Source organism: Hydra vulgaris, chromosome 12, assembly GCF_038396675.1.
Source record: "Hydra vulgaris chromosome 12, alternate assembly HydraT2T_AEP".
Classification (NCBI taxonomy): Eukaryota; Metazoa; Cnidaria; class Hydrozoa; order Anthoathecata; family Hydridae; genus Hydra; species Hydra vulgaris.
The window spans coordinates 16,895,001-16,922,067 of NC_088931.1; the positions used below are offsets into that span (position 1 = coordinate 16,895,001).

Here is a 27,067-nt window from a genome sequence, read left to right on the forward strand (position 1 = left end):
GTGTGTGAAACAATCCAAGTAAATAGAAGTGAGTTTCCAAAGAACTTCAAGGATGCCAAACTTTCATCAACTTGATGAATGGTTGTCAATTTCAAGGATGACAACCATTCATTAACTCAAAAGGGATACTGTAAAAGCTATCATGATTCAATGCTAAAACCAACACATGGGTGGTGTGGATAAATGTAACCAATGGTTATCATACTATGATTTGAATTGCAGAAAGGGATATTAATAAAGATATATATTAATCAGTAAAATGGCAAAAAAAAAAAATATTTTTTCTAGACTTTTTGAAATGTTTATTGTTAATAGGATGTTATTATTTTTAAGAATTTTCCTGAGTTTAAAAAAAAGAAATACTGTTATAAAAAATTTAAAGAAATATTAGTTCATGAAATGGTTCAGCGCTATATTGACCTCAAAGTGAAAGGTCTAATTGGCAAGACAGGTTGTACTAGTTTGGAGCCAAAGTCTGAATCAAAGATTGATGTTTTGGATAGACAGACAAACACTTCCTATCCCAAGGAAAAAGATTCTTTCTATACTGACAATTATTATATATTATATATTATACATTGCTATTAAAATATTTATATATTATACATTGCTATTAAAAGGTATTAGTTAAAATTGTATTTGCAAAAAGTCAATACAAAAGAATAGATGCTTACTTTTCAGTATTTTGTAAATAAAAAATTAATTTTGAACATTTGGTTTAAACTTGTCAATTAAGCTGCCATAAGTTTATGAAGTTAATGATTTCCAAAAGCTAGGTCACAATAATTCACTGAACTAATTCAGAAAAGATTCAAAAATAATATTTAATAAAGTGCCCTTTAGACTATATTCATATAAAAAGCTACTCCATGCATACTTCATTCTCCGTACTTTTCTGGTGCCGTACTGTCTACTGAAATATTTTGTCATTATCCCAAAATATTTTGCATTTTTGTAAAAACACGTCTAGTCTAGTATTTTCACTTAAACGCACAATAAATATTTTAAATAATATTTTAAATAATAATAATAATATTTTAAATAATATTTTATTCAAAATGTTATTTCAAGATTATTACATATTTTTAAAAATTTCAAAGTCTCAAAATGTCCACAATAAACAGAGCCTTTATAGGAAAAACATTTGGGTGGTGGTACCCCCTGTTCTAAAAAAATTAAGCAGAAAATCTGTGTTTTTTTGCGAAAAAAAAACAATATTTGTTGTAAAAAACATTTTAAAAAAAAAAAAAGGTCCTCAAATTTTAATTTGGATGGTGCCCAAATACAGGTGATGCTGTCAAAAATGGTCTAAAATAGCCCCTTGTTCTAATATCAATTGTTACTGAGTTAATGGACAAAATGTAAAAATAAAATTCTAGTAGATTTAGTGAAAAATTTTGAGCACAACATTTGAAGGCTGAAGCAGAGAGTTTCACAACCCTTTGGTACTGTTCTGCATTATCTATAATCATACCAAGTGTCCTAAAAAACATAGATCAAAATTCTGAATGTAAATATCCAGCAAGACTTTTTCATTGCGCAAAAGAAAATAATTTTAATAAGGATAAACTGAATCCTAATTATCTTGTATGATTACAGATTGTGAAAGCCTGCATATCCTGCTTTGACAGTTGAAACCAACTGCAATGGTGAGTAGAGGAAGCTGCTTCAATTCCAAAATAAACATTAGCAATCTTTACGTTTAATGCTAAGAAATACTTCTCTACCATAATCCCCAATAAATTTATCATATGCTTGATATTGTGATTATTCTCTTTGACATCTTGAACAACAGCTATAATGATAATTTATATATATATACTATAAATTTATACTATAATGATAAGTTTCTCCTCTGCCCTTGAACTTGTCATGCTTTAAACTCTCTTTGCAGGAGAATTAGGTCTTACTTTTATCAGTTGCATTTCAGTTGCCCTTGAAACATCACAAACTGTGCATTCACATGTAAATTGACTTTTTTTAATAATGGAAATTCTTACTTAAAAAAATTCATATGGTGCTGGAAGATCTGGTTCTTTTACACCTTTTTTAATTAGCATGAGAGTTTTTCTGTCATAAGAAAGATATACCAGTTGGATAACATTGATCAGCCAAGTTCAAATTTGAGATGAAATAATTTTGAACTCTTCTACAGGTTGGTCCAGTGAATTCTCTAATTGCTTATGTCTTTCTCAAAGCAAACAATACACACTTTATTTAAATTATTCTTGTGGTTTTATGCATGAGTAGACATCCTTGAAGTACTGGTGGCATGAAATGTCTGTCTAGGCAGATTTTTTTCTTTAATAACATTAAAATGTTCAAAAACTTTATTTTTACACTTTAATATACACTTCTATACTTCAATAATATGAATAAGAATAAGCTTTTACAAAATTTAATAATCTTAAAATAATTTAAAAATTTAGAATTGTTCCTAGACAATTACATATTTTATTACATATTTTATTTATTCATTAAAAAACTAGAAATAAGAATAATACTACAAATTCATCGCCCTGAGATGAAAACTATCTACAGCAATAGCAAGATTAATATTATAAAACCACGTGAAAAACCTAAAATTTTCACTCTCTCAGAAACCATTGAATAAAATGACACCTTACAAAGGTGTTTAAGCCAGAGGATATAGAGCAATTTGATATCTCTAACAACAATTATGATCCTGCCACATTCCATGTGATTAATGAACATGATGTCTACCTAGCGTTAGCAAAAATTGAAATACCAGCTAGTGAACCAGACGGTATCCCAGGAACAATTCTAAGAGATCACGCCATTATTTTAGCTGCCAATCCCCCCCTTAACTTTATTCTACAATCATAGCCTTGCTCAACTTAAGTTTCCATGCATGCATGGAAAAAGGTTTTGGTAACTCCAATTAAATCAAAAAAAAATCTTTGCAACGCTGCAAAGAAATTAGAGAAGATTGCATTCAAGCAATGGTCACACTCCATCCTTTTGTGGCAAATGAATTTAAATTACTGGACACTGCTTTAACAATTGTATTTATGTCATCGTTCTTAAAAGATTGTTGTTTCCAATGTTTTTCCAACTTCCGTCTCCTGGACCAATACCACAAATGGAGTTCCACAAAAGTCTCTAATCAGACCATTTCTTTTCATCGTGGTAGTCAATGGTATGTCAGTCCTTGACCAACCCAGAAGTCTCTTAAACTTGTATGTGATGACACTTCATTATATCGAATGTAACTATCCATCACCTGGCATCATATACTATCCATCCTGATTTAACAAGGAAAACTTATCTAGCCTTAGTCTTTTTGCATATGACTTACACTTGGCCTGTGTTTTGCAATATTTCTAGCTCTCAATTCATGAAACTTTTAACCATAGAGAAACATGCAGCAATCATATGAAACAAGCGCCCATGTTAAAATCAACCCTTAAAGCATATTAAAGACATCTGCCTCAAATTAATCAAAAGAGTTGCTAAATTGAATAATCATACTCTTCGAGCATTGTTTTTAGTTAGTGAAAAACCTAAGTAACTCTCATAAACTGCAAAAATTCCACCAAAATTGATTCAATTAATAAAATCTTTTGCAGGTTTTTGTAAATTCTCATAAATACCTAAATATTGATTTTATTTATAAAGGAAATAATAATAATAATATTGCTGATGTACTTATTATTTAATTTGAACTTGATGAAGGGTAATTCCATGTCAATTGAGCCAGAAAATTTCAAAAATGTCACCATACATCTCAGATTTGCTGATTTTTATACAGTTGAGAGTACTTAGTAAAACAAGAAATTCTTGAAAATTTTAGCTTCTAGCTCCAAGAGGATCCTGAAATATGATCATTTCACTTTCAACTGATCTTGGCCAGGCCCCTCTTGTCCTCTCAGAATTAAGAGCTTTGTTTAAAAGTTCCAAGTCACATAGCTTTAAAAATATTTGATATTTTGACTTAAAAATTTGTACCTGACTATTTTCAGGGTTGAAGAATCCAATGAAATAATCAAAAGTATAAAAAAAAAATTTTAAGTACAGGTAGAGTTCCCTTAAAAACACATACCCCCTTAAACACTACATGTATAAACTTTCAGCTCTGGGTTCCACTAATTTCAATGAAATTATTAAACAATGATTGAATCAGTATCTATAAACATCCTAGATTACAAACTAATTAAAAATTTACCTCTTTTACTATTTTAAAATACTAAAAAAGTGAATACATTGTGAATATTTTATTTTTAAAATGGTTGAATTTATGCATAATGACCCCTTACTGTATAAAAATTTAATTTTAAGTTTGCAGTTGTCCTATTTCTAGATAATGTTAGACTTGTTCTAATCCACCAATATAATATAAACTAATTTACAAACACCTAAAAATGTTTATTTTGCATTTTATTCGCAGTGCTATGGATGTAGTTTTTAAAGGGTCACTAGCTGTAAAATAGGAAATCTAGCTTTTAATACAATTACAATGTATATGTTGAATAAACAGAAGTAAGAAAAAAATAAGAAATGTATATATTTAATTCAATAATAGTATACTCTTTGAATAACATAAAATGACCATAAAAAATCATATATATATATTTCTTAACACAATAACAATGTATATTTGGAATAGCATAAAATAGTTCTGAAAAAGAGACATGCAATAAACAAACGTTTTATCTAAAAAACATAAATGAGTCATTAAAATTTGAAATGTTTGACTCAGAACAAAAATATTGTGTTTTTATTTACGATTTGGATGATGATGATGATGCAGATGCAGGAAGAATCATTGCCGGTTTCTTGTTATCAATGCGACAAGCCATTTTACTACATACAGATTTAAGAATAGAATGACATTGCGAACACTCCTTTAAAGATTTTGCAAGACATTCTTTTACACAAGAGCATTGCAGTTTGCAACGATAAAACAGTTCTTTTTCTTGGAGTTTATGTTTCTCTTTCTCCTCTGAATCACAAATTTTCTTTTGTTTTTCTCCTTCGAGAGAAGCCACTTTTGAAAGCACATCTTGAGCCTCCATAGATCCGTGCACATTAGTGACCCTTGTTGTTTTTGTTTGATTAACCTCCTTGGGTTTAACCCGGTTTACAGAAAGTAAACCAGGCACTTCTGCTAAATTGAGGCTTTTCTCATATAATTCCTCAATGAATGATTGGGACATTTCATACATTGATTTCCAATATTCGGCTGAACCATACCGTCCTTTTGTTTGCGCTACTTTTGACAGAGATCTTGGAGTTGTTGCTAAGGGTCCATCTTTTGATGTCACACTTCTTTTTTTCTTAGGAGTAGCAGATATTAGAGAAACATCATCAGTTTTATCAATAAGGAGAGCTTCTTGTTCAAACTTATCCTGTAGCTTATCATCAACATTAAGACCATTCTTACTTATACCAACTCTCCTAGCAGCTGCTACGATATTGGCAGCAGATGCCCAATTGTTCCACATTGTTCCTAGGATATTCATGAATCTTTCTCGGTTTATTGTCTGGAAAGAGAAAAAGAGTTTATCACGCGTGTTATTATAATAGCGATGGAGCTGTTGATTAGGTGCTTGGTCAAGCAGCTGTATGACTCCAGTAGTATCAGGCGGAGACACAAATAAATTAATTTGCTTTTCACTCAAAAAATTAAGAACTTTAAAGTCAAAACGTGATGAATGACCATCTGATAGAAGCACAACTGGGCGCTCTATACCTTGCTTGGTGAGATGTTTATCAAGCTTGTTATACGCAGCCAATAATGAACAGTTGTCTTGCGAACCACTTTCTGTCGTTGATATAATCAAATTTTTGATGTTACTGACAGCTTTTTGTGGTGTCATCTGGCTCGTTATGCCTTTGCCAGCAAATATTACCTGACACAATGAAACCACTCCTAAAAATATAAATATTATATTTCACTTTTTAAAAATATAATACTATAAAAGCAACAATTTTAGTTGTTAAAATTGACTCACCTGATATTGAAACAAATGGGCTTATAGTTATGCTCTCTCTGTTTTCGCGAATCATTTTTTTACCTGTCTCTCCTTTGCCAGCATAAACTAACCCAGCGGTTGTACCATCTACACCGTAGTTGATAAACTGTGGTGTTTCATCATGATTGAAAACTCTTTCTGTTGCAATATCACCGACCCATACCCTTTTTTTTATTTTTTTATAGTTCTTCATTATTCTACAAGCAATCAGTTCGTCAGCCAAGGCATCTAGGTTATAAAAAGTTATAAAATTAATAATAAAATCAAGTTACAAAAGTTATCAACGTACAAAACATATAAACTTATTCAAGTATAAAAACCAAGTTGTAGAATGAAAACACTTAAGAATGAAATTAACAATAAATCTTTTTATATTTAGGATAAACTAAAAAAAATGTGATACCAAAATTTTTACCTAGATGAGCTGTAGCCATCTCCCTAGTACAATTTAGGGCTCTGTTCATTTTAACTCGGCCTTGCCTCTTAATGACAATATCATCATGTTCAGCACGCCATCTTCTCCAAAATGATTTCCCAAGTCTAAATAATTGGAAAAAAATGCTCAGTATTTTACATCTATTTAATATCTACTGTACCCTTCTACCTGTTGGGATGTAGAGAAAATCAATGTAAAGGATTAACTTCCTTACTTTCTATTTTGTAGTGCCATTTTTCCACTTGGTGATAGTTTTAAAAACTTTCTTCCACCTTTTCCATTTTTGTTCAAATGATCTCTGATTTTCAGCACATCCAAAATAATTTCAGAAACTTTTTTCTTAGAGAGTCCCTGGTGGGCTCTGTTTTTGTTTCTGATAAAACAAACTATTTCCTTCTCATCATCTGGATGTAACACTCTCAAATGTTCCTTTTTTACATTCTTGACTTTTCCATCTAACCTTCTGTCTATTGTACCACGATCTTTAATTAAAGGAAACTTACCTGTTTTTAATGCTGCCTGTCCTCGTTTTTTATTTTCTGTGCACCAATCTACTGCCTCTGATATTTGATTTTCTTTAGCTCTTATGTCCTTTCTGTAAACTGTTGCTTCAGCTCGAGTTTCTGGCTTTGTTTTTGTTCTACTTCTTTTTCTACCAGCAGAAATCTTAAAGTTAAACTGCGGTTTTCCCATACTATTATTTAATTTAAACACTAAAAATAAAGAAGATACATAATTAATGATTACGAGCACAAAATAAACAGAAAGGTACCAGTTATAACCATTTAAACATTTCATGGTTAAAGAAGATCAGTATAAACATTTTCTCCGTTCCCAGCTATTCTAAGTGAGCCCGTGAAGAAATATTTTACCTAAAGCAATGTAGTATTTAAGGGGGAAATCATGTAGTTTTTAAGGGACTTTACTAGCTAAAATGCTATTTTTTGTTGGACTAAGTTAGTCAGCCTCCTTGTATATCATACTACACGGATTTATGACATAATAAAAAAAAGTTACAATTTTCAGAAATTTTTCATCCATATAAATACAATTATGTTCCTTGTAGTTTTTAAGGGGAATCTGTGAAAAAATTAGAAAATTCACAGTGCTAATTCTCACTAAATATGGCAAACCAAGGATAATGACTTCCAGGGAAGAAAAACCCTATATTAGGTATTTTCAAATTGAAAAAAAAATTTTCAAATAGTTGACCTGTAACAATTGTACCCCATTTTAAAAATTTGCGTAGTTTTTAAGGGAACTCTACCTGTACCTGTAATTATCAATTTAAATAACTTTAGGCAATTTTTTATATACCTGATTTTGATGCTCAAGAAACCCACGTGGCCTTGATGATATCAAAAAAAATTTTTACACATTATTCTAAATTTTATGATTTTTCACAAAACATAAGAATTTTGATCTACAAGTATATGGATTTCCAAATATGAATAACGGGGCACAGACCCCACTTTTTTGTAGCAGAATCTTGCAATACATTTTCCACTACCTTTCAGACTAGCTAGAGCTATGAAAATTTCTGTATTTTTTTAGTGTCGATAAACGAGCATTTTAAAATTAAAAAAGAGCCCAAGAAACTAGGGGAGGGGGCTGGGGGCATGTGCCCCACTTTTTTGAGCAGAATCTTAAGATGGATTTTTCACTATCTTCCAGACAAGCTGCAGCTCTGAAACTTTCAGCATTTGTGTAGTCCTGATGAACATGCGTTAAAATTGTTTCAGGTCAGACGACCAGATGGTCCATGGGGCTGAGGCACCTGGGACCATGCCCCACTTTTTTTCTTAAAAAAATTTTTTTTTTCTTAAAAACTTATTTAAGATAACTTTAAAACAATGGTCTTTAATTCTTTTTTTTTAGATTTTCATTTTTAACAGCGTTAAACATTTCATATGTTTAACAATGTTATCAATGTTTCCTAAACTTTTCGGAAACATTGATAACATTGCTTCCCAAGTTTTTGTGGTTTATATTTGTTCCATTTGGTTTTGATCATTCTATGTTCAATAATCTTTTAAAAATGTTTTAAGAAACTTAATGTTTATAAGAATTTTGATTTGCATGTATAAGATTAAAAACAGTCTAAAGTAATGATTTTAACAGAATTTTATTTTGTATAATTTAAAATTTGAATTAAAAAAGAAAAATATATTTTGCTAATTCTAAAATGGTAACAGCAAGTTGTTAACAGAAACAAAAAACATCTTGTCATTACACTAGTATAGAAGAAATTTGTTACCTATTAAAGTCATCATTAACATTTTTAACATTAACAAATTGAATATAATTAAACTTTGTGAAAAGGAAACTTTTTTTTTGTCAAAGTAAGATAAAAGAAATCACTGTTTAGTTTTGTATTACCATGGTGATTGCTTAAGTTGCTTTCATTAAATTAATTACTATTAGTTTCTTATTTTTAAATTAATCTCAAATTGTTTTTAGTGTTACAGTAAGAATGGATTCATGTGATTTTGGAAAAAAGTTAAATGATACTTGTTATAAACTAAGTTATTGTAGAAAGATTGATTTAAAGAAATTTGATTGCTATAGAGAAGATGCCAGAGAAGAATTTATTTGGAGATCTGGAATAACAGATGATAAAATTTTAACAATCTGCCTTCATGCAAAGATTTTTGGTACACACTTTGAAAAGAAGCACACAAAATGTTGTAATTTATTGGACAAGCATAAATCAAAAAGAAAAGCAATCAAAGGTAAATATTGTTGATAAAAAATTATTGTAAAATCTTTTTTGAATAATAAAATTAAAATCTACTAGTTTATAAAAGTTTGAAAAAAAGCTGATCTGGTTATGCATTATATATTGAAATAAGTACAAATAATTTTCATATTGATAGGTAATTACTAAAATCAAATTGTTCTTTTCATTTCAGGGAGTCATGTAATAACATTAGACATGGCAAAACAATTAAGAATTAATTTTCCAAATGTTGTGCCTGGATATCAACTTTGTCGGAGCTGCTTTGATGCTATAATCAGTAAATTTCATGAACAAAATAATTGTGAACTTGAAGAAACTATTTCATGTGGTACTTCTGAAAAGTTACAAGAGGAATTAAATGTTAGTTTGGAAACAATAGGTGTATCCCCCATAAAACTTCATAGCATTCCAAAGCATCATGGGTTATCTGTTGCTAAAAGTAAAGTTATAAAAACAATGTCAAAGTATGAAGAGCATATTTCAAAAGTATATAATGTTAGGGAAGAAGAACTGAAACATAAAATTCCTCATACGAAAATTATTGACAAAAGTAAAAGCAATGATCTAGACAAACTAACAGCAGAAATAAAAGAAAAGTTAATTGTTTCTGACCAAAAAACTAAAATTCAGTTGTTAACATTTACGCCCGAGTCTTGGTCAAGAAATTTTGCTGCAAGATATTTTAACGTCACTATATACCAAATTAAAGAAGCGCGCAAACTAAAGAAAATAAGTGGGATTTTTTCAGTTCCAGGCACTAAGAAAGGAAAAATATTTTCAGAAATAACATTAAATAGAGTCAACAATGTATACCATGATGACGAATTTACTAGACAAATGCCTGGTAAAAAAAATTACGTAAGTATTGGTAGAAAACAACACATGCAAAAGCGCCTTACTTTATGTAATCTTAAAGAACTTTATGTTTCTTTTAAAACTAAATATCCTTAAGAAGTTATTGAATTTTCTAAGTTTTGCAGTTTAAGACCAAAATGGTGTATAACTGTTGGAGCATCAGGCACTCATTCTGTTTGTGTATGTACCCTCCATCAAAATGCAATACTCTTGACCAATGCTATACAAATAAAATGTACTTACAAAGATCTGATGACAAAAGTTGTTTGTGATGTGACAAGTAATGAGTGCATGGTTCATCGATGTCCGAACTGTCCAGGTATAGTTTTTTTAAAGAAGTTTCTGGATGCACAACTAATTGACAATGACGAGGAAGTGTCATTCAATCAGTGGCAGAAAACAGACAGAACAACATTGATCTATCAGACAACAACAATGGAAGAATACAAATTGATGGTATCAGAGGCAATAAACAAGTTAACAGCTCATTCCTACATTGCAAAATGTCAAGCAAGATATCTAAAGCAACAAAAGGAAAATGTAGCAAAAGACTGCTGTATTGTCTTAAATGACTTTGCAGAAAACTTCACTTTTGTTATTCAAGATGAAATCCAAAGTTACCATTGGTGCAAAAGTCAATGCACTTTGCTCCCTGTTGCCGTCTATTTATTAAACAAAAATGACCAACTTGAAGAAAAATCGCTTTGCTTCATGTCAGAAGATAATGAGCATGACACTAGTTTTGTGTATGAAGTTCAAACACAAATAGTTAACTATTTAAAAGAATATGTTCCTAAAATTTCAAAGATTCTTCATTTTTCTGATGGTTGTACTGCACAGTATAAAAATCACAAAAACCTTTACAATATCTGTCTTCATAAAAATGATTTTGACATTGATGCAGAGTGTACATTTTTTGCTACAAGCCATGGTAAGTCACCATGTGATGGTATTGGTGGCACTGTAAAACGATTAACTACAAATGCAAGTCTACAAAGGCCCATAAATGACCAGATATTGAATTGTAACAAAATGTTTGACTTCTGTACTAAAATTGTAACAAAATGTTTGACTTCTGTACTAAAATTATAAAAAGGATTATTTTTTCAAGATTGAAAAAGAAAGACTGACAGAATTGCGCACCAATTTGAAAACACGTTTTGAGCTAAGTAGAACAATTCCTGGAACTAGGAGCTATCATCAATATAAACCAGAATCTATAGATACTATTAGCTTTAAACGAACAAGTGAAGATGTTCATATAACAGGCATTTTTTCTTTTTCTGGAATTCAAAGTTCTCAAAATGATCAGCAAATTAACATTGATGCCTTGAAATTGGGTGAATTCATTATGTGTAAATATGATGTGTTTGATTGGATTGGTATGATCAATGAAATTGATAATATAGAGCAAGATGTTATGGTAACGTTCATGCTCCTGCATGGTCCTTTTAATAAACTTTTCTGGCCATCTAGAGAAGATGAGTGTTGGGTGCCAATTATCAACATAACTTGTATAATTGATGCACCTGTAACAACAAATGGACGTTTTTATACTTTGACCGTCGATGCATCTAAGCTAATCTTAACATTATCTTGACTTTCGTTTTTTTTGTATTTTATTTTGCAAATAATGAAGTAAAACGGAACAAGTATAAAGCAATAAAAATTTTTGAATACAATATTTTCAAAGTTATCTTAAATTTAAGACACACTAATGTGTTTTGAAAAAAAAAAAAAATTTTTTGAGAAAAAAAGTGGGGCATGGTCCCAGGTGCCCCAGCCCCATGGACCATCTGGTCGTCTGACCTGAAACAATTTTAACGCATGTTCATCAGGACTACACAAATGCTGAAAGTTTCAGAGCTGCAGCTTGTCTGGAAGATAGTGAAAAATCCATCTCAAGATTCTGCTCAAAAAAGTGGGGCACATGCCCCCAGCCCCCTCCCCTAGTTTCTTGGGCTCTTTTTTAATTTTAAAATGCTCGTTTATCGACACTAAAAAATACAGAAATTTTCATAGCTCTAGCTAGTCTGAAAGGTAGTGGAAAATGTATTGCAAGATTCTGCTACAAAAAAGTGGGGTCTGTGCCCCGTTATTCATATTTAGAAATCCATATACTTGTAGATCAAAATTCTTATGTTTTGTGAAAAATCATAAAATTTAGAATAATGTGTAAAAAATTTTTTTTGATATCATCAAGGCCACGTGGGTTTCTTGAGCATCAAAATCAGGTATATAAAAAATTGCCTAAAGTTATTTAAATTGATAATTACAGGTACTTAAAATTTTTTTTTTATACTTTTGATTATTTCATTGGATTCTTCAACCCTGAAAATAGTCAGGTACAAATTTTTAAGTCAAAATATCAAATATTTTTAAAGCTACGTGACTTGGAACCTTTAAACAAAGCTCTTAATTCTGAGAGGACAAGAGGGGCCTGGCCAAGATCAGTTGAAAGTAAAATGATCATATTTCAGGATCCTCTTGGAGCTAGAAGCTAAAATTTTCAAGAATTTCTTGTTTTACTAAGTACTCTCAACTGTATAAAAATCAGCAAATCTGAGATGTATGGTGACATTTTTGAAATTTTCTGGCTCAATTGACATGGAATTACCCTGAACTGTTTTCTAAATTCTCATTGAAAATTTTTCATGATTTAATACAATATTTATTGTACATTAAGAAGAAATAAGTAGTGTTTTTATGCTTTTTTTTGCCTTCTATCTATCTATATCTTATCTTGGAAAAATACTTTTTTTGTTGTTGCTCCCCCTCCTTCATTTGATTCGTGCAACCCCCCTACCCCATTAGGAACAGAGGGTGGGGTAATTACTGACCAGACCACATACAGACCACTGATCACCCATAATAAAATAGAATTTAAAGAAACATAGCTTTCAATTTAAAATTAATTTAGATATTTAGATATTAAGTATCTAAATAGCTAAATTAATTTAGAGACCTTCATTTGAAACATAATGAAGGTCTCTAAAAAGTTACTGCCCCCTTTATTTGTGCCCCTATCAACTATAAAGATCACATCAGGGAGAGGGCAACCAATGATATCTTTCTTTTTATTAGGAAATGACTTATAACTAGTTGCACCCCTCACATAGGCCAGTAGGCAGATAAGAGGGGCACTGATTTCTAGTAATACATTAAACCGCTGATAATTGAAAAATAGGGTTATTTAAAAATGGCATTTTAGCTGTAAACTTGACAAGTTTATAATGTTTCCATTTTCAGATAGTTGGGTTTAATGGTCTTACACGCTGTTAATCTTAGATCAAAACAAAGTGTTAGAAAATTTTACACGCATCTCAAAATGGTTGAAATTTGGACTTTTTAGTCGAATGGACATTTTGCTTTTAGATATAGTTGAGTCCTAAACTGCAACAAGCTGCCTATATTTTGCTCATTTATTGCAGACAGTAGTAGCTAATCAAAAAACTTATCTGATTTGTAGAGAAAACTTATCTGACTTGTAAAGATTTGTAGATGAATAAAAAAATGCTACAGTTAGTTTCATTTTGGCATACTTTAGAAATTTTAGGATTTTTTCCAAAGTTGAGGTCATAATTTTTTTCTAATTTAACACAAGTTAATAAAAACCACTTTTTTAAAGAGAGAACTATCCAGAAAATAGTTCTAGAAAAAATGAGTCACTGGTTGAAAGTGAGAAAAAAGTTATACAACTCTAAAGTAGTCTGTTTTGACCATTTGTAAATCGAGGGGGCCACTGTGTCATGTTTATAAGGCTATAATTTCTACATAATGTACATAACAATATGTAAAAATCATGAAAATCAGAGAGGATGGCCTACAAAGTTTTCTTCAAATTGGTTGAATTATAATGATTTGACGCATTAGCAGAAAATTACAATATTATCTATATAAATATATACAATATATAGATACTTAAACTTATCAAAAATAATAAACTTAATTGTTAAATAAACAATAAACTATTATAAATACAATAACAAACCTTTTTTAATGCTTGGAGACGATTGGAATAAACTTTCTGCTTTATGTGCTTGATACCCTTTAAAGATTTTTTCAATATATATATTTGCTGTTGCAATATTTTGACTTGAGTTGTTTGAAGAAACATTTGATAGTTCATCAGTTTCAGAGTTTTGCATGCAGGAGAGTGATGAATGTTCTTTTCCTACATTGAAACTTAGAAAGTCATCTTTCTCACTATATTTAGTCTCATCCAAACCAGACATAGGTTTGTTCAGAATATTTTTAACTTCTTCAAGAAAATTATTTTTAGAAACATTGCTTTGTTCTTCTGAACTCTCTTTCCATACTTGTTCTGCCTAAAATAATAAAACCTATATAAAATATATAAATATATATATATATATATATATATATATATATATATATATATATATATATATATTATATATATATATATATATATATATATGTATATTATATATATATATATATATGTATATATATATATGTATATGTATATGTATATATATATATATATATAAATATATATATATACATATACATATATATATATTATATATATATATATATGTATATATTATATATATATATATATATATGTATATATATATATATATGTATATGTATATATATATATATGTATATGTATATATATATATAAATATATATATATATACATATACATATATATATATATATATATATATATATATATATATATATATATATATATATATATATATATATATATATATATATATATATATATATATATGTATAGGGGCAATTTTGTGAGAAAGAGGCAAAAAAAAAATATGAAAACATATACTAAACTCCTTTTAAATAACTTTTTTGCTTAAAATACTTTTAAAAAAAATTATTTAAAAAAACGATTTTATCATACCAGCATGGTTTTAAAGTGGAAGGGTTGTATAAAAGGTTTTGACGCTTATATACAGTCCTGTTGTGAAGCATTAAAATTGTATCGTAAAACCATAAATGAGAACTTTGATAATGTTTTAGCACATTTTTTTAACATAATTTAAATGGTTTTAAATAATCATTTATACTTTTTTTCTTACATCATTGATTGCATCATTTTATTTGTTGTTTTCGTTACGACCGTCATGACAAAAACAAAAAAAATGATTGTAAAACTTCAAGCAAAAACTATGAAACTCAGCATATAATAATATCAATATGTGATTTATTATGAACATCTTTTTAAATAAATACACTAACAGCTAATGATAGACAACCTTGAAAACTGTGTTGCAACACTATAAAATATATTTTGTGATGAAACTTTTTACACAATATATATATTAAATTTAAGATATTGCTACTAGTTAGGCTGACAACTAGAAAAAATATTTAGCTATGTTGTGTTTAACATTAAAGTAGTATTAGTTTATAAAAAGCATTAGTGTGAGGAACAAACCTATGTTATGACATGTTATACAAAACCTTTCTTACAGCTCTTTACTGCTAGTATTTAAAATACTTTACTGCTAGTATTTATAATACAATATTACAGTTGTCAAAACTTAAATAAAAAATATTACAGTTATCATAAATTTGAACTTATTAAAAAAAGTTAATACCTCACGCCTTGATTGTTCACTTATTTCATGAGTATTTTCTGGAAAACCTAGATTTAAAAAAAAATGTTAAAAGTAAAATGTGATAAATAAGGTTAAATAATTTATTAATTTTCATTATTTATTCTTTTAAAAATAGTTTATCATTTTCTAGATTTCAAAATGAAAACAAAAGATTGACAGCAATTTTAACTTTTTTCTAAATAATACATTTATCTCAATACAGTACACAATGAATTAAAATGATTAATGAACCTACATGAATTAGGCTTTACAATTTAACAAAATATTATATTAAATTTATATTTTATATTACTCATTATAATATAAACATAAAAAAGTCATTGCAAAGTTCCTACTCAGAATTTACATTAATTACATAGAGTAAGATTTACACAGGAGAACTTAGGTGGGGTAAGTCAATTGTGTAGAAAAAGACTTGATTATAAGTCAGATTTAATATAAATTAGATAAAAAGTCAAATTTAATATAAAAATTATTATAAGTATTAGCATACAAAGATGATTAACAATGAGAACCAGTTGTAACAAAAGTTGTAATAAATGTAATAAACTTAATACCAACAAATGTTTAAAATAGTTTTTTAAAAAGTCTTCTCAAAATGTCACTCAAGAGTTGTTCTCAATAAAATCAAAACTATTAGAAGTTCAACTAACAGTAAACAATAGAAAATGCACTTTAAATATAGCACCTGTTCAGTTAAGCCATTAAGATTATATGAACTCAATAAATTTAATAAGCTTAACTGAACTCAATAAATTAGTTTTTAAAATTAATTGTATAACAAATGACCCAGTATACTTATAAGAAAAATCTAGCAAAAAAATTTTAAGTTTTAATTACAATCAAAAACACTGTTAACACTTGTAGAAGTTTAATGTTATTAATTATAAGGTGCATACAAATCGGTATAGAACCATGAGATTTAAACTTTCCCTAAAAAAAGTAAAAAAAAAACCTGAAAAATACCTGTAGTTAAATTTTTTGGCTTTTATAGTAAGGATTAAATAAACAGGCAAATGTCTTATAAAAAAGGTTTTGTGAGTAAAACTTTTTTTGCATATGAAATACAATTCTTTTTAAAACTCTAAAATCTAAAAGAACTAAGATTAAATGCAATTATCCAGATATTAAGACTCATTTTTCTAACTTTTACTCACATCATTTAAAATGGTGCATTTAAATATATAAATATATATATATATATATATATATATATATATATATATATATATATATATATATATATATATATATATATATATATATATATATATATATATACACACACACACAGACGTTTATAAATGCAGCAATAGACGCAAGCGAATGACATCATAAAAAAACAGGAAGTTGTGGGGCACGGTTAGCCTTAACTAAATTTATATTTTTTGAATTGTGTCTAAGTCAAGGTTGATGGTTTCTGAATGAGTATAGTTTATTATCACTATGTATATTGTCCATCAAATCAAAAAAACTCCTATTAGGTAATTATAGCATTTTAAAGATTTTTTTAAGCCTTTTTCTTGTGCCATTTTTTGCAAGTGTTTTAAGCCTTTTTTGCTCAACCATGTTTTCATTCAAAATTTTAGTGTCAATTTTAGTTAAAAGCTACAGACAATTTATTGGAAATGAATAATACAGAAGGTATTTTGTTTTATTACATTGTTAAAGAGTGGATAACCACATGTTTTAAATCATCAAATAAACATATATTTACAAAAATAAAATTTAAAATAATTTATTCATGATTTGAATTACCAAAAAATATTAAAATTTAGATCAACAATTACTAAGAGAAACAAGATGTTTTCCATTATAAGAACTTAATGCCCTAACTAAATTATTTCCATATTTACAATTACTAATGGACACCTTGTAGCGGTTCCAAGAGGCAGTGCTGAAGAGGTGGTAAACAATTTCTCCTGATTGGTCTGAAAAAATTCCAAGGCCCATTTTTTTGTTTTACAGAATTCAGATACATGATTGAACAGGATATGAAATTTTGGTGTTAAAGTAATACGATGTTCCAATATCAACTTTTTAAAGCGGAACTTTAGTTTGAAAGCTTTCATAAAGTCCCAATACAAAGCAACAACTAAATTTAACAACTTTAAGCGTTCTCCAAAAGACTTTAGTTTAATTTGCAGCTTTTTATTAAACACTACCCACTTTTTTGAATTTTTCAAGAAGAAATTCCATTTAACTTTCCACCACAGTTACCCCAATGTGCTCAACTTTTTCAAGATTTATTTTTTCAAATAATATTTTAATGTTGAAATATCTTTCTGTGATCTCTGGAGCTACGAGAAGAAGAAATGAAGCATTTACTAACAAATCTTTGAATTTTTTTATTAGACCATCTTTATATAGGGATATGCAAGCTGTTGCGGGTTTTGTTTTAAGATTATCTACATCAACTTTTCCAAAATTTCCAAAAATTTCATTGAGATCAACTATATTTAGGCAAAATTTAATAAAACCACTTCCCCCATCGACAGCAATTTTAAACAACTGATTTTTAGAATTTACACATTTAAGATCCAGGAGTAGTTTAACAAAAAGAGTTACATCATTGCAGTACGCAACTGTAATATTCTTATATTCCTAAGTTTTATCTTTGTTTTTAAATTCAAATAAAATATTTTCTTTGATAAATAGTGGAGGAAAATAACTATCCAAATCAGGGACACAGACTTTCAGTCCAGGTTCTACAGTGTTTTGTCTTTTTTCAACAACTCTGTAATTATTAATTTTTTTAAATAATAAATTTTGCTATAAAAATTGCATCGTTTCATTGTGCAGAATTAAATTTGTATTGTGATTTTAGCTTATCATATTAGTAAGTTTTATCATTTAATGATTACTAAAGGTAAAAGAATTCTGAAGAAGATTTTTGTGAGTAAAATTTTTTTTGTAGTATTCCCAGATCCAATAGATAATTTTAGTTTACTACCTCCTGTCTTCAACGAAATGGTTTCACCACTTTCACAACATAACTTTTCTTTATTAACGTGGGAAGCCATTTTCCTTGACATCTAAATAAGTTACAAAACTATGGAGAATGATGAAAAACATTTTTGGAAACTTTACATTGTTGAAAAGGTTAAAGGTTCAAAAGGTTATAAAGGTTTTTTTAAATTAAAATCATCATTTTAAGTTTTATTAAGAAGAGGAAGTTCTTTACATTTCTTTCTCTCACTTCTCTATCAGTGACGCAAAATAATAAGACTTTTCTAATACCTTGATACCCTGATGCAGATATAAAAACAAATTTACACAAAACTTTCTATAGAACATGTTATACAACCTTTCACAGCCAAAAATTCAAATAAATACATTTTTTATCTGAGCATTGTTGGATTGCATTTATAACGCAATCCACTTTTAACTTTACTCAGGTAAGAACTACACCGCAGACTAAAAACTGCAGTTTTAGAACTCTTAATACCAAATTTTTTCTTGGGTATACTTCCCTTGTTTCTTGCGATTTTGCATATTTCACAGTTGCAAGTTTTTAGTTTCATGAGATTATAAAAAATTTTATAATTTTATATTTTTTTAAAACATTAAAAATAAAATAACATTTTACCTATATCATTTTTTAGCTAGAATAGTCATGATATTGACCAGCCAATATCAAATTTAATTTTCTGTCTGAGGTCAACAACATCCGTTCTTTCAACTATACCCCTACACCTTAAATAGATAAAGACATACTAGTACCTTGTAAAATGTGGTTTGATTCATTTTTCAAATCTTATTTCTTTGAGTTAAACAAGTTTTTCAAGCCCTACACATTTAAAAGTTGGGCCAAAGTCACCCCATTTTACAGTAGCTTATGCAAAAGAAACTCTAGTGTGAAATTTTCAATGCAATTATTAGATATTATTGGATATTAGATGTATCGTTATCAAACTTTCAGTTAAGTAAATGGTTTTACATTTATGACATATTTTTTATATATATTTATTTAGATAAGTATCATTAAGTATACCAACCTTGGACACAATCCAGTAGGATATCAGCTATCAGCAATGTTATAATCTGAAAAACAGCTTTGAAATTTAGAAATTATGTGGCTTTGGCTGTTCATTTTCATCTAACATTTGTGACCACAGAAAAGGCATACTTTTTCTCTGTTCTTTTGAAAAGAAAATTTTTTCTATGCTTGTCTTTTGCGATTAAATCTGTGGCAGAAGATTTGGATGATTAAAGATTTGTTAAAGTTCAAAAATGCGCGAAAAAAAGGCACAAAAATCTACATCAACTTTTTAATCATAAAACTGCCACAATTACTTAATAGGAGTTTTTTGATTTGGTGGACTATATACATAGTGATAAGTAAACTATACTCTTTCAAAAACCATTGACCTTTTCTTGACACAATTCAAAAAACCTAAATTTAGTTAAGGCTAGCCATAGGGGCTTCAGCACATACATTGACTGACAAACAGCCTGACTCCCAGCGCAGTGCTGCTACATCAACTGAGGGTTTGGGATGGGGCTGCAATCTTTCCTTTCATTCTTCTTCTTTTTTTTTAATTTTACGAAAAATTAAAGCACACTTTTTTATGTTTAGAGCACGGAAATGATATTAGGAAATTTCGATTTATAGTATAGTATAGTCTCTCTCTTTCTCTCTCTCTCTCTCTCTCTCTCTCTCTCTCTCTCTCTCTCTCTCTCTCTCTCTCTCTCTCTCTCTCTCTCTCTCTCTCTCTCTCTCTCTCTCTATATATATATATATATATATATATATATATATATATATATATATATTCCTATAGTTTAGGGCTAAGAAAACATGTTTGTGGTAAAAAATAGCTCTTCGCTTGTTTGTAGCATTAAAGCTGACAAAATTAAGGTTAGATTATGTCAAAATGCATTAATTTAATTGCGGGAAGTAATTAAACCACAAAAGCGCAATTTAAAAGACTAAAATATTTTTAATAACATTCTGAATGTTTTTATTTTATTTTTAAAAATAAAAGCATTCTGAATGTTTTTATTTTATTTTTTAAAAATAAAAACATTCTGAATATTTTTATTTTATTTTTAAAAAATAAAAGATTCTGAATATTTTTATTTTTTTGTTTTTTAAAAATAAAACATTCTGAATATTTTTATTTTTTTATTTTTTAACTGTAAAACATGGAGTGTTGCTACATCGACTGCCTTATAGCCTGACTCGCAACAGAATGCCGCTACATTGATTGAGGGTTTGGTTGAGCTAGGCAGTCTATCAAATAGTTAAAAAAATAAAAATAACAAAAAAAGTTTTTCCGGTCTTAAAAATTGAAAAGAAAACCTAAAACTGACATTTTATGGTAAAAATTTAAAGACCATGCAAGAGTATATATGTATATGTATATATATATATATATATATATTATATATATATATATATATATATATATATATATATATATATATATATATATATGTATATATATAAATATATATATATATATATATATATGTATATATATATATATATATATATATATATATATATATATATATATATATATATATATATATATATATATATATATATATATATATATATATAACAAGGGTGCCACAAGTCAAAAAGTGTCAAACTGAGAAAATCAGGGTTGAAGTTTTAAGTTTTTAATATTTTTTACAACTAAGAGTGCCATTTGTATCTGTCATTTTGTAAACATTCGTTTTAGACTTGTGGTATTTTGTCACCATGTACAACACATAACATACTATCAGATGACATTCATAACTAAATATCCATAATTTTTGACTTGTGGCACCCTTGATCTGGGTGTGCGATATATATATATATATATATATATATATATATATATATATATATATATATATATATATATATATATATATATATATATATAAATTAGTAAAAAACACTTATCTAACTTTTATCTTCTACTTTAAGTTTAACCATTGCTGGATCATCAGGAAGAGTTAATCTTGATCCAGCAATGGTGAAACTTAAAGCAGAAGATAAAAGTTAGATAAGTGTTTTTACTAATTTACTATTGCTCTGTTCTTTAAGAACATTGAGCACTTTATTTGTAAAATACACTAACATAATTTACACACACACACACACATATATATATATATATATATATATATATATATATATATATATATATATATATATATATATATATATATATATATATATATATATGTAAAATAGGTGAAGACTGCATTATCTAATAGGTGCAGACAAATATCGTGTGCACTAGATGCATGTGTCTACAACTACCATAAATTGTTAAGGTAATATTTAATGTAGTTAAGCTATCAGTTTGACAAAACAGGTTAGAAAAGCAAAACAAGCAACTATGGGTTCTAAAAAGAAGTGTGCATTTTATGGTTCAACCAAAACTATAGTCAAAAAGTATTTAAACTCAAAATTTTCTTGCCTACACCGATAAGTGCAAAAATTAGCCTACCTTACTTACTCAGACATTAGCAATTTTAAATAATGTATTTTTAATTTAGAACAAGATGACACAGTCATTCCAATCTACCCTAAGTAGTTGAACTAACACCATTTGAATCTTTATATTTAGCAGCATTAAGTGAAAATGTATAAAATAAGTATACTTCAATAATAAAACTGACTCCTAAGAGGAAAAAAAACTCTATTATAAAAGTTTATCAAAAGCAGAAGATAATCCATCAAAGCTCTAATTTAATGCTGATATTAAGACTAGCAACAAGGTAATTGCTTGCTTAATATGCTATGCTACATGATTGGGCAGAATTAAAAATATTAATATTTCAGAAGATGAATAAATATATTTATTATAAATGATTCATTGTAACATCTTATTTCGTAATGTCCTATCAGATTATTTTGATTAACAGATGTTATTTTGATAAAGAATTAAGAAAATAAAACTGGTGATATTTTACTGATATACTTCATCATAGTACTGTCGAGCTAACTGCTTCTAACCTTGAAAGTATATTTAAACTGCAATACAGTAATCTTGACAGAAGTTTTATTTAGATTTTTACTTGTTTAGTTTGAATAAATGTTACAGCTTTATTATTTCAATCAAATCTAACACATTACCAGACAGAGGTTTTTTTTATGTAAAATATGTGGATTTAGTTTTTGTTTTAATCAATTGTTTAGTAATAAAAAATAAATATTTGAGCTTTGCAACCATCCACAACTCAAGTGAGCATCGCAAACTGCCTTAGGACCTTTTTATTTTTTTATACCAAGTTTGTGCATTTAGAACTGCATTTATAGTTAAGGCGTTTGACTTGAATGGGAGGGTGCAATTTTCATCACCTGATGCCTAACCCAAGGTACCCCAATGTTTTACAGGCGTCTAGCTAAATATATTTTTTAAATACCAATAAAACTAAAAATTTCAATTAAAAGTAAATATAAGGAATCTAAAAACCTCTTAGAGTACTTTTATCATTATCGCTTTCATAACTTTCATCACTTTCACTGCTTGCATTGAACTGGCAGCCTGAAGTAGATTCAAGTGCAAATTTAATTTGTTGGATTTCCTGAAGTAAAACTTCGCGGTCATATTCAGTTAAGCTCATTTAATGTTTTTGACCTGTAAACATTTAACTTTGATAAAAAATAAATTCTATGAAATCTGATCGACTATAAAACCGTTTGACTCGTACATATACAAAGTAATTTAAGAATGACAATCTAAAGTCTTCTTTACGACATTTTAATTTAGACAGTGCACGCTGATCGCGGAATATTTTTTTGCTTTATCAATTAAGACAAACTTTTTGCTACCGTTGCTACTGATGAAACCCATAGTAAATTCGTGGAACCAATTTGCTTTTCTATTTGGATTATTGTTACGAGGTTTGAGATATAATTTTTTTTTTTTTTTTCTCTACCTTCATTTTATAAGTTATTTAGGTGCTCCAAGTAGTCCTGACGTTTTCATCACAGTGCACCGCGGAAAAGCATTTTACCAAGAAGTTCCCTTGCCAATGCATATATCGTATATATGCATATATATGGTCAGTGCCGGTTTCGGACCCTCAGGCTCTGACACCAGTTCAATCACCCCATATGTCGTTAGATGGCGCGGTTTAGTGTAACAAAATATGCGTGATAATACGTTTTTCGATTTTAGGTTATCTCTTTTTTTTTCATTTTGGGAAAATACAATGGTAATTAAAGAACAAATCCCAAATAAACGATTTTTGATTTAGCTTAACTTTTGGCCACGAGGATATTTAGCTGCATAATTTAACGACTTGTTAGCGACAACTCGCTAACTAGTCAAAAAATCTATTTTATCATTATTTCTCACCTTTTTTATAACAAATCGTAGCTAATCGTTAGTTTATATAGTTAGCGAGGTTTGCGGCAAATTGCAGGGTTTTTTGTTATAAATGTCCCAATTTAGTCGCTAACTGCTTTCCTTTTTGGGATTTATCAAAAATACTTTGCACTGCCAATAAAAGTGAATTTTACTTAGAGGTTATAGATACTGAAATAACATTTTTTTGGATCTTTCTTATTAACTTACTGCTTTTTTAAAAACCGTATAAAAATTAAAATTAAATAAGAATTTAGAGTTTATAATAGGATTGAGGGCCACTGAACTTATTGTGGTTTTCTCTTTAAATCGGTGGAATTTATGGTTTTTTCTTTACACCAATGAAATAAAATTTATCGGGTTTAAGTATTTTAGAAATATAAAGATAGATATAAATTTCAGGGAGTCATTGATTTACTAACTACGACGCATTTAATTCCCTGCAAAAATGGTATAAAATAGTTTAATTGGTTCACGTCAGTACGACTTAATCAAAAAAATTGATTAAGACGTACCGATTGTTAGCCAAAGAGCTTACTGCTCCTGTAAATAAATTACCTAATTATGAATAAGTTGCATTAGTTTTTGGGCTTGTTAAGTTTTTTATAAAAATCTTTTACTTTGACAATCTGATTTATTTTCTGCTAGTAAAGAATTTGCTTGTAAAAAGATTGCTTCAACACCTAACATTTCAGTAAACAGTTTTAATTCAGTCATTTCACTAGCAGTTATACTAAAAAATGAACTTTTGTTTTGATTGCGTCTGTAATGTTATTCTGGTAGAGACGCTCTCATTACTTTTTAATAGAACCATATTTAAAATTATTCCAAATATGCATTCTTAACTTTCCTTCAGAATATCTTTTTAGATGTTTTTTCAGTATTACATTTTTGGTATTATACAGCGCTCTCTATTGAAGATTTCAAATTTATTGCTTATCAATTGTTTAATATTTAAAAAAAACTTTTTCTGCGAAGACGAAACTAAATGAAGAAATCAAAAATGCGTGTCTTAAGAAAACACTCAATGTGAGCGTACAGCAAACGCTGCTTAAAATAAAGTCAATGAATTAATTTCAAGAAGAAATGAAAGTTACCGTAAAATGACATTGAAATTTTTTATAGAAATCGGACTATTTTTAATAATACATGGAAATAATATGCAAAACGATGAAAATCTTGCGAGAGATTTTTTACAACTCGCCATAGATGAAACAAAATTTATGAGTTCAAAAAAAAATAGTATAACTGAAGTTGATCAATCTACTGAGATAAACGACAAAGCTAAAAAAGTTTATATGTTTTGTACAATATTTTGGTTTGTCAGTTAACAGTTCAATATGGCGGAATTATCTTATGATAAAAAGTGACTCTTTTTATTGTAGAAAGACGAATTATGTTGTCCTGGTGATATTTACGGTAGATGCGATATCAATCAGCAGTGCATTCCCGGTTACTTTTGTGATGGAATGTTTTGTTATAAATGCCACCAGGAAGGACAAACCTGTAACTTAAACGGTAACTTAGTTGCTTTTGTGTGAAATATGACTAATCTTTATTTCAATAATTAAATATTGCATATGTAGAAAATTTAACTGTTAATTAAGTTACCTTTCTTCGATCATATTATTTAGGCTAACTAAGATAAATCTGCTTAAAAAGAAAATATTTGTTTTGAAAATCAAAACGTAAAAATTTTGTATTCAATAAGTAGTATACAATATTCAGTATGTATGATGTATTATATAATAATCAGGAGTGTGCTGCGATGGCTCCGAATGTCAATATGGCATTTGCACAAAAGGAGTAAAAGCTGGTGATGCTGGAACATTCTGCGACCTTTCTAAAGATTGTACAGGTATTGCTTCTAATACAGCACAAAAGATTAGTGCAAAGTTTTAAAATGTATTTTTTTTTAGTATATTTAAAAAAATTTTTAGCAAAAAAGAACATAAAACAGTGATTTAAGTAGGAGTATATTATCTTTAGTATTTTTTATTGTCAAGGGAGTTTAATGTGCTGTATAAGAGAAATGTCAATAAACCGTCTTCATTCTATATGTAAACCAATGCTAGAAGAACATGAATCTTGCGGTCCAATCAATTTGTTTCATCAAGAAATAACAACCAACGCTCATGTAGAACCAATGTGTGGTCCTTGCAAACCTGGATTATCTTGCCAAGCCGTGGGGTATTTAAGTTATGCATTATAGTACTACCATAATTTAAAATTTTATTGATTTATTTAGGAGGCAAATTTATCGATTTATTTATAATAAACTAAAAATGCAAATGTTTTAATTTATTACTATTTTTTTTAATTTTAATAATTTTGGTTATGAATTTGTCTAATCTTATGACAAACTTAAAGTTCGTTATATGAATATGTTTTTAAAATTTATATTATAATAAGTCTATTGACGGATTTAAAGAGGAGAAATTATCTGGTTTGAGTCATGTTTCAATCAGCATAGGATTAGAATTAATGCTATTATTATCAACAAAGACTAAAAATAGTTTTCTCGTGTGAAGATAGTTACGAATAAAATTTTTACAAATTTATGTTTATTTAAAAATTGAAAACAGTTTTAAAACTTACGCCCTTTATTCTAAAAAATTACTTTATATCGCAATTAAATTGTTTAAATAAATTGTGCTTATTTTATAGGATTCATGGTCAACATAATGTCTGTCTTGGCGTAAAAGATACATAAACCTCTATATTCAAAAGATTTTATAAAAATTATTTTTTGTAAATGACAAAAATAAAGTGTTTTGTAGTGTTTGTTTTGTTTCTGTTCAAAAAGTATGAAGATTATGTATTATTTAATAGAAAACGAAATTCATTTTTAAAACTGGGATTTTTTTAAAGACTTGTCGCATTTAATAACTTTATTTCTTTAGGCTGATTATATCAGCCTAAATAAATAAAGCTATTAACCTTCAGCTTAAAATTGTTCTTTATCCTCAGATTTTTCTTTTTAAGGAAATTTTTGCGATGATTTTGTTTATGGTTGGCTTAAACCCTTTAGCTTCTTTGTTACCTCTTTTTTCAGAGTTGGTTTGCTTCTTCTTTTCTTTAACACCGTATTCTTCATTATT

General features: G+C 28.3%; 3 protein-coding genes across 3 annotated transcripts in view; 1 reads left to right on the top strand and 2 right to left on the bottom strand.

Annotated features, from left to right (window-relative positions):
* The window catches only part of LOC105845985 (uncharacterized), a 99,716-nt gene extending 76,105 nt beyond the window's left edge, over window positions 1-23,611 (bottom strand). Inside the window, exons 1-3 of the mRNA XM_065812373.1 lie at window positions 23,070-23,611; window positions 15,625-15,671; window positions 14,019-14,355 (exon numbers count right to left, since the gene is read on the bottom strand). Coding sequence (XP_065668445.1) covers window positions 14,019-14,355; window positions 15,625-15,671; window positions 23,070-23,220 — 535 coding nt within the window. The 5' untranslated portion in view covers window positions 23,221-23,611. The remainder of the gene's footprint in view (window positions 1-14,018; window positions 14,356-15,624; window positions 15,672-23,069) is intronic.
* On the bottom strand, window positions 4,743-7,498 carry LOC136089104 (uncharacterized). The gene is made up of 4 exons (XM_065814828.1): window positions 6,647-7,498; window positions 6,412-6,536; window positions 5,976-6,224; window positions 4,743-5,893 (listed from the first exon to the last, which is right to left on the bottom strand). The coding sequence occupies exons 1-4, from the start codon at window positions 7,228-7,230 to the stop codon at window positions 4,743-4,745; spliced, it is 2,109 nt and encodes a 702-aa protein (XP_065670900.1). The 5' UTR covers window positions 7,231-7,498.
* Window positions 23,612-24,982: 1,371 nt separating the features above from the next.
* LOC100204906 (dickkopf-related protein 3) lies at window positions 24,983-26,748 on the top strand. Its single transcript, XM_065811115.1, has 5 exons — window positions 24,983-25,258; window positions 25,352-25,484; window positions 25,723-25,824; window positions 25,973-26,156; window positions 26,634-26,748. The coding sequence occupies exons 1-5, from the start codon at window positions 25,070-25,072 to the stop codon at window positions 26,677-26,679; spliced, it is 654 nt and encodes a 217-aa protein (XP_065667187.1). The 5' UTR covers window positions 24,983-25,069; the 3' UTR covers window positions 26,680-26,748.
* The last annotated feature ends 319 nt before the right edge of the window (window positions 26,749-27,067 follow it).